This window comes from Macrotis lagotis, chromosome X (genome assembly GCF_037893015.1).
Source record: "Macrotis lagotis isolate mMagLag1 chromosome X, bilby.v1.9.chrom.fasta, whole genome shotgun sequence".
In the NCBI taxonomy this organism is placed as follows: Eukaryota; Metazoa; Chordata; class Mammalia; order Peramelemorphia; family Peramelidae; genus Macrotis; species Macrotis lagotis.
The window spans coordinates 5,864,183-5,881,483 of record NC_133666.1 but is presented as its reverse complement, the minus strand read 5'-3'; the positions used below and the strand labels follow the sequence as shown (position 1 = coordinate 5,881,483).

The 17,301-nt window shown below is 45.4% G+C and overlaps 1 protein-coding gene across 1 annotated transcript; it reads right to left on the bottom strand.

Annotated features, from left to right (window-relative positions):
- Window positions 1-1,585: 1,585 nt before the first annotated feature.
- LOC141497551 (telomerase reverse transcriptase-like) lies at window positions 1,586-8,862 on the bottom strand. The gene is made up of 2 exons (XM_074200232.1): window positions 8,527-8,862; window positions 1,586-4,641 (listed from the first exon to the last, which is right to left on the bottom strand). Exons 1-2 carry the CDS (start codon window positions 8,821-8,823, stop codon window positions 3,919-3,921), a joined length of 1,020 nt encoding a protein of 339 aa, XP_074056333.1. The 5' UTR covers window positions 8,824-8,862; the 3' UTR covers window positions 1,586-3,918.
- Window positions 8,863-17,301: the final 8,439 nt, after the last annotated feature.

Genomic DNA, 17,301 nt, shown 5'->3' with positions numbered 1-17,301 from the left:
GTCTGTTAAGCCATTAGAGGGTTTAGAGCCAAATTCTGCTCCCCACTGTTTTTGTAGGGGTAATAGAGGACAAGTAAAAAGACAAATGAGTGTGAGATCAAGGATAGATTCATAAGCCCAGAGCAAACAATACCTCCATAGGACTGAGAATATTAAGGAATAAAAGCCCTCAGCCCCACTGTGAATATAGGACTTTCTGAGGCTCAGGGACTGAGAAGACCTACATCACATCACCCACTGTTTTTAAGGTATAAAGCTTAAGAGGACTTCAGGGGCTTTGAAGTAGCAATCCATTTAAATAAAAAGGGGAAACTGAGGCCTAGGGCACCTTCAGGAACTGAGATCTCCAACAAGATCCTTGGGGGAGACTGCCACCTAGCTGAATATGGTTACCAAGAATGCAAGGAGAAAATCCCAGCAAAGGGGTCACTCATATATGATCATGTTGCTATAAAGAACTCAGGATCACTCTGAGCAGAACCAAGAGGGCTGGTTCTGTTCTGAGGAAAGTGCCTTCTGTCATTTTGTAGCCCCCATCCTATATGAACAATGTATTTGGTGGCTAAAATGTTTATCTAATTCAAGAGTGGGTTCCTCCTTGTCTAATAATAACTGCTAAGGTCATGGTTGCGAACAACCCTGCTACCCTATCAACTAGTCCCTCAAGCATATGGGACCCAAGATCATCTAGGTGGATGAGGGGCGGAGTCCTCTTCTCCTGTAACTATGACCTTGTGACAAGGTGGAAGAGAGGTCCTTAAAAAGAAGTCTGTGAAATGCAGGGGATGCAGGGGAAATACCCATGGGGGTAGAGCCAGCCTGGGCTATCATCTGAGGTTCAAAGGACTCCAGCTTAGAGGAAACAATCCTAGTATGCAAATTCAGGATGCATAGGACAAATATCCAAAGAGCCAAGGCAAATTTAAGTCTGTCCTTCTGGTAACATCCAATACAGTCCTTTGGTTCAGGTGTGGTCTCAACAGGTCTTCTCAAGGTCAGGTCACTTGGAGAGATTTTGTTCTCTGCTAAAAACATCTAAGCTCAACAATGACCTACTTGTTTGGAACTCTGAGTACTCAACAGGAAATGGCTCAAATCATACACCTGCATATTACTGTAATTATTCAGATGATCTTCAGTTCCTATAAGGATTTAATAAGATACTTAGACTCATCTTCACATGATTATGGAAATTTGCCATCCAAGAATAAGGACATTAGGGGAAATGTCCCCATATTTATTTGTCAATTGCCCACAAAGATTATGTAGATGGCAAACTGCACTAAGGTAAGCTTAAAATTACTCATGTGGGATATTGTAAATGCCATGTTGGGGAAACTGAGTCACAACACTCCTACCTCAGCCTGTATTTTGTTCTCTCAGACTTTCCCATGAGAACCTCACATGCAATGTAAGCATGTAAAACCCCATCGAGCTGCAGGCATTGTGGATCACTGGCTTAGAAGCACTCCTTGGTGATCCTACCTAGAAGAAGACTCAAAATAATACCAGTTAACAGTCCCATCATATCTTCAATAGCACGATCCAGTAACAAGAGCTTCAGATGAATTCAGCTCACAAGGATCAAATATTCAGTATCTTTAATTTCACACTGACAACAGCAAGGGTTTATCACAGAAAATCACAAGTTATCCATACTGCACAAATGCTCTTGTTTGAAGATGCTTAATAACAACAAAAAAAGCTTGGGTTGTATAAAACCCTGCTCCCAAAACCCCTTTAACCAATGAGAACATCTTCCAGATGACTCTTAATTTCCAGGCACAGCTACACACGTTCTCATTCCAGATAACAAATTTAGATCAAACAGCAAGATCATGAGCCTCAGATCAGTTCTTGAGCTTCTGCTGAGCTGCTTGTTGAGCTGTTTCTCTCAACACAACTACTGAAGGGTGGTCCAAAGGCACGAGAAACCGGAGAATGAAATTCTAAAAACAATATTCAGAATCCCAAAATCTCACTAAGCAATTAAGTATTATCAAAGGCAGATTATTATTGCAATAAACTAGCTAAAAGTATTTTCCTTAAACACACTTGAAAATTTATCTTGATATTAAAGAAATAACCAACAATATTAAAACAATCAGTAACAATAACTGAGGAAACAACTTTCTTAAATTATGCTTGCAAATCATCATAGCTAGTAAAATGATTTGCTTCAATCCAATTGAATGTATTTCCAAATTGCCTTACACAGGTCTCCCATTTACTTCATTTAACACAGGCAAATACAGTAAAGAATGCTTTCAGAGTCCAGCTGTGAAAATGATCTCTAGAAATACCCTTTTATATTACCAAGTTTTCTTTTTTCTTTTTACAATTCCCAATTTTAAACATTTCAATACTATAACTTCAACTAACTCCATTAAAAATCTCATCATATTCAGCAGTGATGACCAAATAACGCTAAGTGAATTTTCTTCCAGTATAAACCTTTAAAAATAATTTTAACCTTGTGAAAATCCTTCAACAGCTTACAAAACTTGGTCTATTCAAGTTAGAGTCCAGTTCTGGCCTTAAGTAAAGTCATCTCATATGGTTAAGAGTAAGACATTTTTTTCCTTAGGTTTTTGCAAGGCAAATGGGGTTAAGTGGCTTGCCCAAGGCCACACAGCTAGGTAATTATTAAGTGAGGCCAAATTTGAACCCAGGTACTCCTGACTCCAGGGGCAGTGCTGTATCCACTGCACCACCTAGCTGCCCAAGACATTTCTTATGATTCAAATACAGAGAACAAAATTTCCACCTTAACATTTACAAGGGGTGGCTAGATGGTGCAGTGGATACAGCACTGGCCCTGGAGTCAGGAGTACCAGAGTTCAAATCCATCTTCAGACCCTTAATAATTACCTAGCTGTGTGGCCTTGGGCAAGCCACTTAACCCCATTTGCCTTGCAAAAACCTAAAAAAACAAAACTAAAAAAAAACACAGTATACATATCAATTAAAAAAAAGTTACATTGCACAAAGGTTTGCTTGCTTTTCCTGAACCAGGAAAGGGTTAAGTGCCAACCCAATTCTGAAGCCTTGGAACTTTCACTGGCACAGCCCCAAACTTGCCTCTACAACTAATGACTTCTTTCTTTAGCTGCACTCAGCCACAGCTCAAAAATTAACCTACAAGATACAGAGAGACTTAATACTTAATAGGACTGATAGAAGAACAAAGATAGGAATCCCTGCAGGTTTCAAGGTGACTCAGCTTTTAGTACCCACGGAGAACATACAGACAAAAACAAAGGAAACCATAATCCTAAACTTTTTACTTCCACTTCATACAGATATGTCTACATATTAAGGGAATGGCATCTCTTTCTTAAGGTCTTGGAAGCCAAATGCATTCCAATTTTGGAAGAGACAACCTAGTGGGGAGTTCCATAGGATGGAGGGGAAGTACCCTATTGAGCCTTAGGGCCCAAACTACAGATCCAGGATGCTGTTGGTCACCCTTCTGCTCAACACAATGGCTTCAAAGATGATTTCAAACAGTCTGACAATCACAAGGTGAATCCTGTAGATGATAGGGCAGAAATGATGTAGGCAAATCTTCTCTAAAGTGGTAGTCAGAATATAAGAAACATTTCCTGTTAATGCACTCATTGAAACCAAAGGGATCTGTCAATCTCTCTGGTGGCTGGTTCCCTAGTGACTACAAATAGGAGAAGATGGCATTGCTTTCTTTGGTCCCTCCATGCAAACCTTCTCAGATTTGTTTGACCTTCAGGAGTAGATTTGACCACTGAAGACCTGTGATATGTTAAATTTCTATCATTATGTTTCAAAGGGGGGAGGCCACCCTTGGTTTCAAGGAAACCTCCCTTCCCACAGCATCTTCCTCAAATGTAGATTTCCCATTGGAGAAATGCCTACAAGAGGAGATGTCAACTGCTCTTTGGCTTATGCTCTCAAGCACTCTTCTTGCTTTGGCCTCTTTGTTGAAACCTCACTTTCTTCTTCATCCTGCCTTTGCTTTCTAGGTAACAGAGCCATCATGGATGGCACTGAATGGGGTCTGGCTTGTTCTCCTACTTGGTCAGCTTTAGATCCCTGCTGAGGCCCACAGCAATCCTCAAGTCTGTCCTGAAGAGGTCCGTCTCTCAGATCCTCTGCTTTACTCTGGCTTTGACCTGCAGTAACTGTTAACGACTTGTCTTTGCATCTGAGCATCTCTTTTCTCAGACCTGATTCAAGCAAGCGGTTTCTGTGGAAGGAATTCTTTCTGACATTGTCAGGCAAGGCATCTGGTTTCTTCTGCTTTGGGTGTTTTCTACGTAGGAACTCAGAGGGAGAGTCAGGATCTTTGGAGAGTTCATTGAAAGGTAGCCCAGAGATCTGCAAAGCATTGCCTGGAATTATCATCATGAAAAGGGAACAGTGCTCTAACATATACATCATCCCATCATCTCCTATCCTACTCAGAAGCCTCTCCCACAGGGCACTGTCACTAATTGTTTCCGTTACTATGTTGGAGTGATACTTGTAGACGTTTGTGGTAAACATGACTGGAGATTGCATTCTGTTTTCCTCTAACAGTTTGTAACCCAAAGTCAGAATATTCTTTTTTTTCTTTTCACAAATCCTCTGCACAATTCTGGCAACCACCTCCTTCTGGGAAGACAGCTAAGGAAAGAAAAAATTCAAAATTACTCATGGCAGATTTCTCCAACTTTCTAAATAAGGTTCATAAAATGATCTCAGGGTCAAATATCTCAAAGCTACTCAAAGGGGAGAGCCAATTCGAAAATATGTTCAACCATATGTTCCTATAGGCAGGGCTCCAGGCTAGAAGAATCTTAAATCATGTGACCTTGAAGGGAGATTTAACAAAAGAGGAGTTGATCAAATAAAAAGCCTTGAATGTATTCAAGGATCTCACTTTTTTTAACTTCTATTTTTTTAGGTTAAGCAAGGTAAATGGGGTCAAGTGGCTTGCCCAAGGCCACACAGCTAGGTAATTATTAAGTGTCTGAGGCCGGATTTGAACTCAGGTACTCCTGACTCCAAGGCTGGTGTTCTGTACAGTGTCACCTAGCCACCCCTAAAGTCTCACATTTTAATGGAGTGTGATAGGATCCCTACCCTTACCTTGTGGTGGGGGAGATGGGGAATAAACAAAAAGGAATTTAAAAAAAGGTAGATTGAGAGTGAAGTTCACTAATCAGTAGCAAGGAGAATTGGAAAGATTTCCTGGACAAATTTCTGTTTGAGGTATATCTTGAAGGAAACAAGGGAAGGAATGAGATAAAGGTGAAGAAGGAAAATATTCCAGGCCTTGAACATAATAGCCAATTCAAAGTCTCAGAGAAGGGAAATGGAATGCTGGGGCAAACAAAGAAGAGGAGGTTTGTTCAATAGTACTGCAAAGTAGGGGAACAGAAGCAATGAATATTGAGCCGGGGGGAAGATCTGAAAAGCTCAACAAAGGAGTTTGCATTTTCCCTATTAGGGCAGTGGGAGGCACTAGGGAGCTTCTAGACTATAGAGAAGGTGCATGCTAAAGTCAGATCTGAGCCCATGGAAAACCACATGGGGGGCTTTGTGGAAAAGGATACAGAGGAGGAGGAACGTAAGGCAGGGAGATAAATTAGGTTACTACAGTAGCTCAGGGAAGAGGTCACGGCTCTGCAAATACAAACTTGGAAAGATGCTGTAAAGGTGGGAATGGTGGGATCAGGCAATTGAGATATGTGAGCTAAGCAATGCCAAGATTATAAACCTGGCATGCTAGAAGAACTGTAAAACCCACAACAGAGGGGTGGCTAGGTGGCGTAGTGGATAAAGAACTGGCCTTGGAGTCAGGAGTACCTGGGTTCAAATCGGGAGTCAGACACTTAATAATTATCTAGCTGTGTGGCCTTGGGCAAGTCACTTAACTCCATTTGCCTTGCAAAAAAAAAAAAACCACAACAGAAAGAGGTGAGTTTTGGTGGAAAAGATAAGGAGTTCTATTCTGGACAGGAGCTTGAGATGTCTCTGGGACATCCAATCTGAAAGGTTCAATAGGCAAAGATTGATGATCTCAGCAGGAAGACTGGCACTTGAATATTTAGTGCTAGGAGAGGATGGGGTCAACAAATGAGAGAATAGGGACTGCTAGATGGCATAGTGGATAATCGAGTGCTGGCCCTGGGGTCAGGAGTACCTGAGTTCAAATCTGGCCTCAGAAACTTAATAATTACCTAGCTGTGTGGCCTTAGGTAAACCACTTTAACCCCATTGCCTTGCAAAAAAAAAATCTAAAAAAAAGAAATGGGGGAAGAGGGCCTAGGACAAGGCTCTGGAGTACATACACACAGGAGGCATGCCCTGAAGGAAGAACCAGCAAAATATCCAGAGAAGAAATGGTCAGAAAAGTAAGAAGACAACCAGGAGAGGGTTGTTTTTTTAAATAAAAACTGGAGAAAGCAGAGGGTGGTCAACAGTGTCCAATAAAACAAAGATCAAAAAGGAGGAGTTAGAAAAGACTACCAGACATGGCCATAATGAGATCACTGATAACTTTGGAGAGAACACTATCAGTCAGTGATGAGGTCCAAGGCTGTCCTGCAAAGTGTTGAGAAAAGAATGTGGCAAGAGTTTCCCAAGAGGCTAGCTGGGAGAGGGAAAGGGGACATTGGGTAATTGATTGCTTGAGGAGATGATATAGTTCAAAGTGATGTCTTTAAGAACTGGGGAGCCTTCTACTATAGGAAAGGATGAGCAGGAGGGTCTGAGAAAAACCCAGAAAGACTTTGGATATTATGTGGATGAGTTTGGTTTTCGCAGCAATGGACACCCAAAATAATACTGAAGGACTTACGATGAAGAATGCTATCCTTTCCCAGAGAAAGCAGACGGTGTCTGAATACAGATTGAAGCATACTTTTTTTTAAACATTGTATTTTTTGAATTACTTTTTGGAGGGAGTAGGGATGTTCTATTCCCCCCCCCCACAATTAAGAGTGTTACAAAAATGTTTTACATGACTATACATTTTTAACTTGTATCACATTACTTGCTTTCTCAACAAGCTGGGATAGGGGGAAAAGAACAGAAAATTCAAAGCTCAAAGTTTTAAAAATGAGTGTTAAAACTTTTTTTAAGGGCAAGTTGAAGTTTGATGTAAAGAGAACCAATTAGACCAATGGGTGGGAGTCCAATTCCCAGTTTTCCAGAAAAGAGGAGGTAACCACTTGTTAGGGAGATGGTAGCATGGATTCTTGGTCAGGAGGAACAGGTGGGATGAGATGACTTATCCACTTCATTGACATTCTGCAAAGGGGCTTCAATGGTAGAATAGTCCAATTTCTTTACTTTACAAGTCACAAAACTGAGACCAGCAGTGGTCAAATGACTTCTCCAAGGTAACAGAGTTAGTAAGTACAGTCTAGATGTAGAGTTAGATTGTATTATATCAGAAAAATGTGGATGTTAATTACCCTTTGTTTTTCTAACAGAACAATGAACCCTTAGTATTTTTCATAATACTTCCCAGTATGAGGGCCATAGTAAATTCACTGCAAATGTGAGTGTACTTGGAACACAGTCTGTGGTTGTTCAATTCCTCAACATCCTGTTTAACTTTTGAAAAATTAAAATTGCAAATCAAAATAATGTTAATAGGAGTCAAGGGTTTCCCTAATTGCAAATTCACTTTCCATAACCCTGTAATATTCAGTGTCTTTTATAGGATGCTATAGGGTAGAGGGTCAGTAAAATTTGTGTTGGAATACACGGAATCATTCTACGTTGCACTGCCCTACAGCTGATCATATTGGAATAAACACGTGATAGTAACACATCTTCCTGGTCACTGTCATTTCTATGAAATGTTGGGGCACAGAAGCCTTCCTTTTACTGACCATACATAAGAATAAAGTGTCCCTCAAGAAAAAAGAGCGGAATGTTGACGTTGTTTTCCCGTGTAAGGGGGAAGACAGAAGACCCGTGTAACACGCTAGTCTCCGAGCTGAAAGGTTCCGGGATCCTCGAAAGGAAGAGGGGGGCCCCCAGGGGGCACCGCAGATAAAGCACCAGCCCCGCAGTCAGGAGCCCCGAGTTTTAAGGCGGCCTCAGACCCTTCCCAATGCCCCAGCCGTGTGGCCTCGGGCAAGTCACCCCGCTGCCTTGCCCAAACCAAAGCCCTGGAAGAGGAGGGAAGGCAGCCATGGCCAGGGGAGATGCCCGATGAGAGAGAGGAGGGCCGGGGTGCCACCCCCGGGGAGGGGCCGGGGCGGGGGCCCCAGAGGACCGCTGGGCAGGCGGCCTGGACAGGAAGGGCCCAGAGAGGGGGGCCGGGAGCTCCAGGAAGGCCGGCCTGGCCGGGCTCGGGTGGGGGAAGGGGGCCGGGGGCACGAGAAGGGGCAGAAGAGGGCCTGCGGGGGGCCGGGCCTGGCCCCAGGCTCGGGGGGAGGAGGCGGCCGGGCCCCGGCCCGGCTCCCCGGGCCCCGTCCGGCCCGCGCCCCGCAGGGGTCCGGGAGGCAGAGCCGGGCCGCGCCGGCCCCGGGGCACCCGGGGGCTCCTGACCTGCTGGAAGGTGAGAGGCCCGGGGCGGGGCAGGCCATCCGCGGGCACGCACACCGCGCAGCGGGCCACGAAGCGCTGGAAGGCCCCGGGGTCCCCGCTCCGCAGGAGCTGCCAGTCTCCCTGCGCCCCGGCCGGGCTGGGCCCCGGGCCCCGCGCGCTCTGCGCCTCGGCCTGCAGGCGCTGCGCGAACTCGGACAGGCCCAGGACGTGCCGGTAGCGGAAGCGCAGCGCGGCGCGCACCGCGCGGAAGGCCGGCCAGGTCAGGCGGGAGCGCGGGGCCGGGGGCCGGGAAGCCATGGCCCAGACGCGGCTGCACGGGCTCCGAGCGGCCCCGCCGCGGCCCCGCCGAGCAGGAAGCAGAAGGGGATGCTGGGGCCCAAGGGGATGCTGGGAGGAGTGGGCCGCACCCCTGGGGCGGAAGAAGGGCAGCCCGGCTCCGGAAGTGGGCCTGGCTGCGGCCGGGGCGGTCGGGGGCGGGGCAGCCAGGGGGCGGGGCGAGCGGGGCGGTCGGGGGCGGGGCAGCCGGGGCGGGGCAGCCAGGGGGCGGGGCATCCGGGGCGGGGCGGTCGGGGGCGGGGCGAGCGGGGGCGGTCGGGGCGGGGCGGTCAGGGGGCGGGGCGGCCGGGGGCGGGGCAGCCAGGGGGCGGGGCGAGCGGGGCGGTCGGGGGCGGGGCAGCCGGGGCGGGGCGGCCAGGGGGCGGGGCGGCCGGGGCTCCCCAAGGGGGTGCGGAAGGAGGCCCGGGCGCAGCCCAGGCCGGGGTGCCCGAAGCCTCCCGTGCCTTCCCTCCTGCCGCAGCCCCTGCCCTGGGTCCGCGAGCACGCGCCGAGTGCCAGGTCCCGAAGCAGCTCCCGGGCCCCCCGGGCCCCCCGGGCCCCCCGGGCCCCCCGGGCCCCCCGGGAACCCCGGACCGCCCAGGCCCCCGGGACCCCCGGGAACCCCGGGCCGCAGGGCTCTGAGGCGGCGCGGGGAGGGAGGCCGCTCCCGGGCCCCTCGGGCCTGCTTCCTCCTGTCCCCGGGCTCGCAGCTGGCTCAGTCCCCGGGGGGCCTCGCCTCGCCCCGGGGCGTCCCCGAGCAGCACCCAGGGCTGGCGGCGGAAGTCCGGCTCCACTTGCCCGTGCCCCGGCTGCCCTCTCTGCAGCTGGCACAGGCCCGAGAGGCCAAGAACCTCCTGACTGTGCCTTCTGGGGCCCGGGAGCGGGGGCGGGGGGTCCCGGGAGCGGGGGGTCCCGGGAGCGGGGGCGCGGGGCCCGGGAGCGGGGGGCACCGGGGCACATCGGCACTGGCAGCCGGAGCAAGGCCCCGGGAGGCTGTGCCCTGTCCCGCAGGCAGACCGAGGCTCAGGGCACTGCAGGGACCGGGCTGACCTCACCTCCACGGGCTTAGGATGCAGCTGACACTGCCTCCACAGGGTTTGCACCACACAGGCTTCAGATGACTGAAGGGGAAACTGAGGCCTAGGGCGCTGAGAGGACCTGGGGACAAGAGCACCTGAAAAGAAGGAAGCTGTGTGTGCGATCACACACAGGGTCTGAAGCCTCCAGGCTGACAAGGTCTTCAGAGGACTTGGATTCCAAGCCCCAAACCCACCCCCCACTGGGATTGTAGGCCTAGCAAACTGAAGAGATTGGGGCTAGGTCGCCCACACTGTCTTAGGGTTAGCAGTGAAAAGTCCTTAAAAGTCTTGAAAGTAGCAACCCTTCTACTGAAAAGGGGGCACGCTCAGGCCTAGGAAACTCCCCGACCTCTCTGGCATCACTCACAGTGTCCTTGGTGTAGAGCTGATGAAAGCTTCAGAGGCCTCAGATTCCAGATCCCTCTTCCTCCTGTCCATGAAGGCCCACCTAGAACCTGGAAGGAAGCCTCGTGAATCACCATAGGCTCTTAGGTATAAGGATGACGGAGGGCCCACCAGAGGGAGAGTTCACGAGCCTGGTGCTCCGCTAGGGGTGTGGGGAGAACCGGGGACGAAGGACCCGAAGGGGCCGTTGTGGCATTCCCCACGGGCTCTGGGGAAATGAGGAGATGTGGCCTTTGGAGGAATTGGAGCATAGGACACCCCTCAGCTGTAACTGCAGGCACCCTGAGATGCTGGGGCCTGAAGGGGCCTGTGTGTGCACTCACTCACACAGCCTGTGAAGGGATAAGGCTGGCAAAGCCTCTACAGGTTTCTGGATCCAAGGCCTTCTTGGTTTTTGCTTTTTACTAAGCTCAACAGTCGAAACAGAATGCCCTGTTTGCAAAATGTCTACAACCACTTCCAGAGAAGCTTCATACAACTGCATCTCTGTACTCCATTATAAATCAAGTTGCTCAACTTAAAACATAAACAAAGTCGAGGTGTATTTTATTGTAATATTCCAACTTGCTCTTTTTCACACTAACCATCACAGTCGCCTAGGCTGCAGGTACCCCTACAATCACACCGACCCTGGCTTCTTTTCTGGAATCTAGGTAGAGACCTTACCAGCTCTAGGCTAAGACCCCGTGGGTGATCTCATACACGTTCTTTCATTTCCTCCGGCCTCAGTTTTTCCCATAGTAATTCAAAGGACTCATTGTCTAAAACTCTCTGAGGGTCTTTTCAGCTACAGGCCTCAGGATTCCCTGCTGATCTCACTCAGGTCCTGCCATCTCCCTAGGTCTTGTTTTCTGTATTAATTATCTGAAGGCCATGTGGTACAAAATATCTGAGCATATTTTCAGCCGTATGCCTAAGAAAATGTTGATTGTTTCATAGAGGTGCCTTCTGCGATCTAAGCCTCAGGTTCTCCTGCAGTATTGACAAGGCCTAGGAGTCCAAAACTTCTTAATGCTTTGTCACCTCTGCACTGAAGAGTCTGTGGGTGATGTAAAACAGTTGCCTGCAATTGACTAAGTCTCAGTTTCCCCTTCAATCACAGTGCAGGGTGTCGTGTCTCAGTATTAAAGGCCTCTGAAGACCTTCTCAGCTTTAGGTCTTCAACCCTGTGCTTGATGTCACGCCAGTTTCTTCAGGTCTCTATGTTTCAAATCTTATGCAGTCACAGTGACACCATATTGATGTCAAAGAAAAACTTGGGCAGCACTCCTTCTACTATTTTTAACAATTCCTTACATAACATTGCAATTAATTGTTCCCTAAATGTTTGCTAAAATGTACTTGTAAATCCATCTGGCCCTGGAGATTATTTCTTAGGCAGGTTATTGATGGTTTCTTCAATTTCTTTTCTCGAAATGCAGTTAAGTATTTTATTTCCTCTTCTGTTCGTCTGGGGACCTTATATTTTTGTAACTCTTCCTCCACTTCACTTAGATTGGCAAATGTCTTAGCAGACAGCTGAGCAGAATGAATCTGAATTATTACTTTAATTTCCTCCTCCTTGTTGTTTTTTATGTAACTACAAGGTATTTGTGCAATTAACAGTTCTTTCTTTCCATAATTTAAAACATACATCCATAAAAATTTGAATTATAGTCTAATTCCAGAATAATAAGGAAGGCCTAGTCCTTCAACACCCAGACGTCTTTTCAGCTCTATGTACAAGAGAATGTCACTGTTGATCCTGGGAATTTGAGGGCCTCATAGTCCAAAATCTCTGAGGGCCTTTTCAGCTAAATGCCAAAGAATCTCTTTCTCACCTCGCTTATGTTTTCCCATCAGCCTAGGCCTCATTTTCCACTTTAGTAATCCAAAATCTATGTATTCCCAACCTCTTAAGGTATTTTCAGCTCTTCACCTAATAATCTACTGGTGACGTTACAGAGGACCTTGCGGTTCTCTTCTCTTCAGGTTCCCCTGAAGTATTTAGGAAGCGTAGAAGTCCAAAACCTCTGAATGCCTTGTCATTTGTAAACCTAAGAATCTGTGAGTGAGCTAAAACAGTTCCCTTCAATTCTTTAAGTCTCAATTTCCCCTTAACTCACAAGGGTGTGTAGTGCGTCTATGGATCTAAGGCCTCTGAAGGCCTTGGTGGCTCTACACCCACAACTCTACCTTGCTCTCACCCTAGTTTCTTTATTTCCCTAGTCCACCATTTCCCCTGAAGTCACAGGAGGTGTATTGGCCTCTAAAATCTCTGAAGGCCTATTCATCTATATACCTAAGAACCTGATCTTGATGTGACACAGATTTCTTCAGGTCCCTATGCCTCAATTTCCCCTTCAGTTTAAGGTAGGGCATGTCTTGGCCTCTAATTCTCTGTAGTCTTTTTCAGCTATATTCCTTAAAACCTGTTGGTCATTTTGCACAGGTCTCCTCAGTTCTCTACAAATCAGTTTTCCCCTTAATAATCAGGTGGCCTTGAAGTCAGAAACATTGCTCTGACTGGGCATTCACTAGAATCTTTGCCTTCTCCATATTCTCAAGGTCATTGCTGTGTGTGTCTATATAGGACTGACTTGAGCAGTAGCCTAGGTAAGAGACGATGCAGATGGCCCGAGTCACAACTTACCTGTCTTATCTCTTGACAAATTCAATTGAAGAGCAGGGAAGCTCAGAGGACAGTGATTCCTGAGCCCTATTGTCCAGTACCAGACTCAACAAAGTGGCTGAGGACTTCTGGACTGTAACTCAGCAACACCAAGGAAGAGACAGTGAAAGGAAAGGCAAGAGATGGAAGGAGGAGCAATGAGGGAACAGAGATCTGAGAAGGCAAAGAGACTTGGGTGTTCAGCGAAGCTGGCATGACCATGGCAGGCAACAGACCCACTATGGGGAGGTAGTATCCTCCCCGTGGGCTCACCCTTGGGCAAAGCCCCAGTTGCCCCAATAAAATTAAAGTCCTGCACATGGGATCCTGTGCCACATTAGATTTTCCTTCCTTCACTGATTTGGGGAAAGAACCATAAATACACTTTTTTTTCGCTCTATCTTTGCCAAGGTCCTTCTAGTCAAGGCGATCAGATTAAAGATTAGTGTAAAACATAGTTGCCCTAGAGATCACAGTCATCAGCTCTGAGTTTTAACTGTGTTCCCTAGGCAACAATTCATGGAAGCCTCGGTTGTGAGAGAAGGGAGAGACTCAACCTGCCCTGCTGGTGCTCAAAGTTCAGAAGCTTTGAGATTATTCCTCAACTCCCCCTCCTCCTTTACATTTTCTTTCCCTCTCCCACCCTTCGTGTTTCTACATCATGAATTATTATATTTTACCATTTAAAGCACCATGTAATATTAATTTTGCCTAATTTCCCCTGTTTTTAAAAATGTACGTGTGTGTGTGTGTGTGTGTGTGTGTGTGTGTGTGTGTGTGTGTTCTGTGTGTGTGTTCATGTGAGGAAGGTTGAAAGGCATATCCATTTTGATATGGTATAGGCTTTATTCTCCCTAAGAATGTTTCTAGCTTTCCACATTTCATTCATTTTTTAACTCAATCATTTATTCATAAAATCAAAAAATTTACGTGGAAGACATTTGGGGATATGTACTCTATCCTGTATCATAACGGGAGTCCCCGGCTACAAAACTGAAGACTAAGTGACATCCTCCTTTTGTTTTTTCAACTTCAGGCAATTGAACTTTCCCTGACAGACTTTCCTTTCCTAGAACCTTCAACCCAACTTAAATTCAATTGGGAGGATTTATTTAGCTCCTCTTTAAAGCAATCCCTATGCTCAAGGAATTTATAGTCTTTCTATTGGTGTTTGGGAACAGTTTTCAGATAAGTAAGTGTTTTAGGGCCCAAACAAAACCAATCCATTCCCTCTTCTACAGGGAGATCCTTTAAGTATTAGAAGATAATTTAGTTCCCAAATACTTGTTAAGTCTCAAGTGTCATGGATCTTTCATGTGCTCTTTGTCTTCTACCTCCATCTTCAGCTTACCTATAATCCTTCTAAAGCAGTGGTGCCCAGAGCTGATCACTATGCTTCAGAGGCTATCTATCTTGGGGGGGGGATAGGAAAGAATTCATTGAAATGATCTTTTTATTGCCTTGTTATAGAAAGCAAGTCTCTCAGTGTAAACACGATCCCAGGATCATATGGCTATTTTTGCCCACCTGTCACATAGTCGACTCACTCTTATTCGGTCACCATGAAAATGCTGACTTTTTTTATAAAGAAGTTTTTTTAATTTATAGCAGCTCCTTTTGTAGTGGCAAAGAATTAGAAATTGAGGGGATGTCCATCAATGGGGAATGACTGAACAAGCTATGATATATGAATGTTATGGAGTCCAATAAGAAACCATGAATGATCGGAATCTAGAGAAGCACGGAAAGCATTATATGAACTGATGCTAAGTAAAGGGAGCAGAATCAAGAGGACATTGTTGACATGAACAACACTGTGAATTGATCAACTATGATGGATGCAGCTCCTCTCAACAATTCAGAGATCTTTGACACTCCTGGGAGACCTTACCATCCATATCCAAACCAAAAAAAAAAAAAAAAACCCACAAAAAAGCCACAGAATATGAATGAACACTATGTTCATTTAAAAAAAAAATTCTCTAATGTTTTCCCTTCCTATCTCATGGTTTTCTTTCTTCTCCCTTAGTCCTAATTCCTCATACATATGTAAACAGGGCAACTAGGTGGTGCAGTGAATAGAGTCTTGGAGTCAAGAGGACAGGAGTTCGACTCCCACCTCAGATACTTGACATTTACTAGCTGTGTGAGTTTGGACAAGTCAGTTAACTGATTGTCTCATATCTAGGGTCATCTCCAGTCATCCTGAGTCATATCTGGCCACTGGACCCAGATGACTTTGGAGGAGAAAGACAGGCTGGTGACTTACTCAGCACCCCCTCACTCAAATCCAATTCATGTGCTTGTCATGGTCATCTCTGAGAATGAAGGATAAAACATCAATATGTAAACATATTACACACAGATATACATATATAACGTTCACTAGACTGTTCATTGCTTAGGAGAGGAAGGTGGGAATGGAGGGTGGAAGAAAATTGTTTAACTTATAAATATGCAAGTGGATGAAAATTGAAAAGCTTTCATACCATGTAATTGGAAGAATAAAATAAAATATCAATAAAAAAGTATTTTTATTTCACTAGATATTTCCCAAGTACATGTGAAAATCTTTGTAATTAACAATTATTTTTTAAAATTTTGATTTAAAATTTTGATTTAAAATTTTGATTCCAAATTCTCTTACTCCTCCTCCTTCCTTGAGAAGTCAAGCAAATTGGTTTGGATTATACATGTGAAATCATGCAAAACAGATGTCCATATTAGCCATGTTGCAAACACACACACACACACACACACACACACACACACACAGAGACACATGAAAGAGAAAGCAAACATGAAAGAGAAAGTTTCAAAGGTATAATTCAATTTGCATTCAGAGTTCATCATTCTTTTTCTGGAGGGGGATAGCATTTTTTATCATTGGTCCTTTGGAATTCTCTGAGATCAATCTCTTGAACAGAGTAGTCAAGTTGTTCACAATTTGTTATCATAGCAATATTGCTGTTACTATGTACCCTGTCTTCTTGATTCTGCCCACTTTACTTTCCATGACTTCATGTAACTTCCCAGATTTTTCTGAAATCCACCTGCTTATCATCTCTTGGAGCACAAGAGTATTCCATCGCAATCATATGTTTGTCCTTCATTTTTCAAAGAAGATCACATCAGGGAAGCGATGCCATGACAGGCACATGAATTGGATTTGAGTGAGGGCGCTGTGCTAAGTCACCAGCCTCACTGTCTCCTCTGGAGCCATTGGAGTCAAGTGGCCAGATATGAATCAGGATGACTGGAGATGGTCCTGGATGTGGGACAATCAGGGTTAAAAACTCACCCAAGGTCACACAGCTACTAATAATCAAGTATCTGAGGCTGGATTTGAGCTCCCATCCTCCTGACTACAAGGTCAGTGCTCTATCCATTGCACCACCTAATTGGTCACTTAAGAATACAGGTGTAATAGCAGTTTTGCTGGGTCAGTGGGAATGTATGCACAGCATTACAGCCCTTTGGGCTATAAAATTTTCTCTAGAATGTCTAAACTATACTGCATTAGCATCCTAATTTTTCCCACACCCCTTCTAGCATTTGTCATTTTCCTTTTCTGTTATGAAAGCTAAACTGATAGCCACGAGGTGTTACGATGGTTTAATTTGAACTTCGCTAATAAGTAGTCATTTAGAGCATATATAAATAGCTTTGATTTTTTTCTGAAGGTTTCCTCTTCATATCCTTTGACCACTTAAGAAATGGATAATGGTCCTTTTCTTTTTCTAAATTTGGTTCAGTTTTCTATGTATTTGAGAAATGAAGCCTTTATCAGAGAAGCTTGTTACAAAAAAAAATTTCCCTCCAGTTTCCTGTTTTCCTTCTGATTTTGGCTGTAATAGTTTTGTTTGTGCAAAAAATTTAATTTCTTATGATCAAAACTAGCTATTTTATTTCCTGTGATTCTATTTGGTCATAAATTCTTCCCTTGTCCAGAGATTGGACAGGTATAATTTTCCATGCTCACCTAATTTGTCTTTATTTCCTTAACTTAATTTTTCCTCCTCAACACTTATTGGCTTTTGAAAATAATTTTTAGTGCTTCCGGGAATTTATGTTGGGCTTATGTCCAATTGACTTTTTTTTCTTTGCTTGTAGCTGTTTTGATTGCACTGTCTTCTGGGTTTTTATCTTGATCTTCTCTGTCACCATAATGCTGTTGTTGTTTGCTCATTTTCCACCCTATTTCTTTATTTCTTTTTCTTTTTTTAGTTTTTGCAAGGCAAATGGGGTTAAGTGGCTTGCCCAAGGCCACACAGCTAGGTCATTATGAAGTGTCTGAGACCGGATTTGAACTCAGGTACTCCTGAC

What these genes read in the sequence shown, in the direction of transcription:
- LOC141497551 (XM_074200232.1), bottom strand. Translation starts at nt 8,823, where the DNA reads ATGGCTTCCCGGCCCCCGGCCCCGCGCTCCCGCCTGACCTGGCCGGCC. An exon ending in GGCCTCTCACCTTCCAGCAG is followed by an intron (nt 4,642 to 8,526) that starts GTCAGGAGCCCC and finishes TTCTTTCCTTAG; the next exon opens with CTGTCTTCCCAGAAGGAGGT.